Source organism: Cryptomeria japonica, chromosome 11, assembly GCF_030272615.1.
Source record: "Cryptomeria japonica chromosome 11, Sugi_1.0, whole genome shotgun sequence".
Lineage (NCBI taxonomy): Eukaryota > Viridiplantae > Streptophyta > Pinopsida > Cupressales > Cupressaceae > Cryptomeria > Cryptomeria japonica.
The window spans coordinates 71446964-71450729 of record NC_081415.1 but is presented as its reverse complement, the minus strand read 5'-3'; the positions used below and the strand labels follow the sequence as shown (position 1 = coordinate 71450729).

General features: G+C 38.0%; 1 protein-coding gene across 1 annotated transcript; it reads right to left on the bottom strand.

Annotated features, from left to right (window-relative positions):
• Nucleotides 1-1007: 1007 nt before the first annotated feature.
• On the bottom strand, nucleotides 1008-3435 carry LOC131048730 (receptor-like protein 7). Its single transcript, XM_059214383.1, has 2 exons — nucleotides 2223-3435; nucleotides 1008-1948 (listed from the first exon to the last, which is right to left on the bottom strand). The coding sequence occupies exons 1-2, from the start codon at nucleotides 3433-3435 to the stop codon at nucleotides 1008-1010; spliced, it is 2154 nt and encodes a 717-aa protein (XP_059070366.1).
• Between the last annotated feature and the right edge of the window lie 331 nt (nucleotides 3436-3766).

Sequence of the window (3766 nt, the reverse complement as noted above, 5' to 3'; positions counted from 1 at the left end):
ATTCACATTTTTAGAGTCGTTCACTTGACTCCCAAAAAATGGTGAACTTACTCAACAATATTCTACATCATAAAAAACAAAAATAAAAAACCAAGATTTATCACACTTCTTGCTAATCCTTGACTACTACTGAGTTTATTTTTGGATGTAACAACTTCTGAAACTTACTTGGGGCTAGTACAGGCCATGGTTGTTCCCAAATCTCTATTTTAGCAATTAACACAAGAAATATTATTGGTCTAGAAGAACACGGTACATGTGCAGTAAATACGAACAATTTACATGAAATATTCTTTTGAATACATGATGTATCCATGTTGTTTTATCCTCTCTATTGTTACAAGTTTTCTTTGTATATAGCTGCAATGCAAACTTAACCATTAAGTTCTACACTTTCACAGTATATACAAACTTAACCATTAAACTCTAAATCGTGAAAAAGTTTGAGTAATTCTAATTCGTCTATGTCTTTACAATATAGTTAACTATCTCTCACAACAAACATTCGATATTATGCATAGTTTTTATAAATGCAAATTTTGTGCAGTGTTCAGTTAAATTCAGAACACGCATAGTATTAGACACCATACTTTCCAAACTATCACTTTCTACTAGGTTTGATAACTCGTTCTTCGAACACTACAACCACTTGTGATTTTAGCACTGAATTTTAGTTGTAAACTGTTTCTGAAATTACATTATATGAAAAGAAAAAGTTCCTACTATGTCAAATATAAGCTCACCCAAATTTAAAAATTTATCATATACAATTTTTACATGCTCAAAGTAACTTTATACTACTTAATTGTTCTCAACAGTTCACTGCATTGCTGGCATGTTTTTAGCTAAAGGCAGGGACTCATGCTGTCTCACAGCTCTTGTTATTTATGATTTTGCACCTTAATACTAGACTTTGAGAATACAGAATATAATGAATTTGAATAAGCAACCTCAAGCATCCAGCGTTGGGGCATACTTCTGCTTCATCTTGTTGGCAAATTGAACCTTCATAATCTCCTGTTGCGTATGCAAGGAAACAGAAACTTCAAAATCTTATCTACCCACTTGAAGTATTTCTGTCTCCATCCCTTTCTCAGTGCAAGCAAGAACATTACACAGCAATAACCTGCTACATGTGACAATCCTACTCCAATATAATACCATACTATATGCTTTCTATGATCTGCATTTCTGTTTTCCATATCATTTGGGGGAGGATGGTGAGTAAACTCTGGCCAAGAACATTTCTTTGGAAGTGGGCATCCTTCCAGATATGGATTCCCAGAATATGATGTGTTTGGAAATGTGGTCATCTGTTGTCCTTGAGGTATGCTGCCTGAGAGGTTGTTGTTGGACAAATTTAAGACCGCCAATGAAGTCGCCAGTTCAATTTCTTCAGGAATCTTTCCAGAAAGCCTATTTGTTGAAAGATCCAGTGACTCTAGTTCAGTCATATCCCCCAAACTGGGTGGAATAATTCCACTGAGATTATTCATTGACAGATTGAGATACCTTAACCCCTTCAACTTTCCAAAATCCCACGGAATCTTTCCGTTTAATTGGTTATTGGAAAGATCCATAACTGTGAGTGTGGAAAAAATATACGCATACTTCAGATCTAAGCCTTTTACAGTCATGTCCAATTCATCATGAGACGGAACTTGATATATAATTGACTCAATAGGACCAATCCCAGAATATGACTTAACGCCATTGTCTTTTGTAATTACTTGAAATGGGTTCAGCTGAGAAGATAATATATGGCCGTCTTCTCTTGGTAGAGTCATTGCTTTTAGAGATCCAAGGCTGTGTGGAATAACACCTGATATATTGTTAGACGAAAGGTCTAAGATCTGGAGCTGCTTGAGTTGGACAATTTCTGAAGGAATGCTGCCTCTGAAAGAGTTATCATTCATCATCAGCACTTTAAGGGCTGATAGATTTCCAACTGACCATGGAATATGCCCAGCAAATTTGTTATGGCCGATATCTAGTACTTGTAATATCTTACAATTTATGATTGACAAAGGCGCCACTTAACTTATTGTTTCTCACATTTAAAGAGGAGGAGCATACCCCTTGGGGTATACTTCCATCCAACCTATTATGCCCCAAATTTAACACTTGAATTCTCTTATAGTTTGCAAAGCATGAAGGAATGCTTCCATTCAATTTGTTGTTTGACAGATCTAACTTTTCAAGATGAATTAAATTGCACAAACCTGGAGGAATATTGCCAATCAGAGAATTGTCATTAACCATCAGGAGCTGAAGATCTGGAGGCCACGTAGATGCTACGTGTCCAGTGAATGCATTCCTAGATACATCAAATACAGTCATCCAACGAATTGATCTACTTGGAACAAAAAGGCTGCCATTGAAATGATTTCCTGAAATGTTGAACAGAAACAACTGAGGATTGTTCTCCATTAACCATTTGGGAATTTCTCCAACAATATTGTCGTCAGCCAATGCCAACCTCTGTAATGAATACTGAGTGAAAAGCCACTCAGGAACTCTACCACCAATACTACATGAGACTAGATCTAAGCCCGCTAACTGCAAGCTCGGAAGCCAACTTGCGCTAATATTCAAAACACAATATGATACGTACAAAAATTTTAATTCTGCAAGGTTATCAAACAGACTATCTGTAATGGTGATGTGGGAGAGCCAGAGAACCTTTATGGAGGATGGCAATGCCAACTGGGAAGAAGTAACGTTCTCAGGTAATGAAAAATCACGAGCAAAGAGCAAATTGAGGGAAGAAAGCCCGGTGAGTTGAAGGCTGCCATTGAACTTGTTACCGGAAATACTCAAGAACTTGAGCAAGGAGAGTTTGTTCAAGGATATTGGGACTTGCCCAGTTAATTTGTTGTAATGGACAATGAGTCTACGGAGAAAGGTAAGATTTCCTAGACACGGTGGTAAGATTCCTACGAGTTGATTAATGCTTACATCTAGATGGCCAAGATTTGTGAGCAAGCAAATTGCAGGAGGAACTATCCCCGTCAAACTATTGTTCTTTAACACCAAAACCTGAAGATAAGAAAGATTTCCCAAACAGGAAGGGATATTACCTGTTAATCCAATGCTTTTCAGGATCAGGTATTTGAGAAAAGGAAGGCTGCACAAACTACTCGATATGACTCCACTCTGCAAACCCTGCTCTGCGTGGTTGGTGTAAGCAGTCAAATTAACCAGCTCTACATGGCCAGTGGCATAGTTGCAGGATATACCTTCCCATGTGGAGCAACAGTCGCTTCTATTGTCCCATGAACTGAGAATGCCATCAGAGACCTTCAAGGCTTCCTTGAAGAAAAGAAGAGCCTGGGATTCCTGGGAGGGACAAATGAATAGACCAATACATGGGCTTGTAAAAAGGATGATGAGAAATGCACTGATGAAGGCAAGGTGAATTGGAGCAACAGCCATTGCTTGAATGAAATTGCAGAGAACAAAAATTCCCACTTTGAGAGGCAAATTTATAACGTAACCTCCCCGATAGTTCAACGTGGCTAGAAAATATTTCTCTCACTGTACTATAAGCGGTTGACTGTGGAAAACTAAAGAGCGACCACAGCCCTCAGGTAGATAGAAATTGAATGCTATAGTACATCGTGAGCTGTATATGGACGAGGGGAAATGAATGAGTATAAATATGAGAGGTTTGTGCATTGAATGAAGTTGCAGAGAAAAAGAATCCGATTTTGGGAGACATATTTATAGGATAACCTCCCCGAGAGTTTACAGCAACATTGGCAGT

Excerpts from the sequence above, each read along its gene's own strand:
- LOC131048730 (XM_059214383.1), bottom strand. The coding sequence starts at position 3,435 with ATGGCTGTTGCTCCAATTCACCTTGCCTTCATCAGTGCATTTCTCATC. Across the intron at positions 1,949-2,222 it reads GATTGGCAATATTCCTCCAG|TTGGAAATCTATCAGCCCTT; the intron begins GTTTGTGCAATT and ends TTCCATGGTCAG.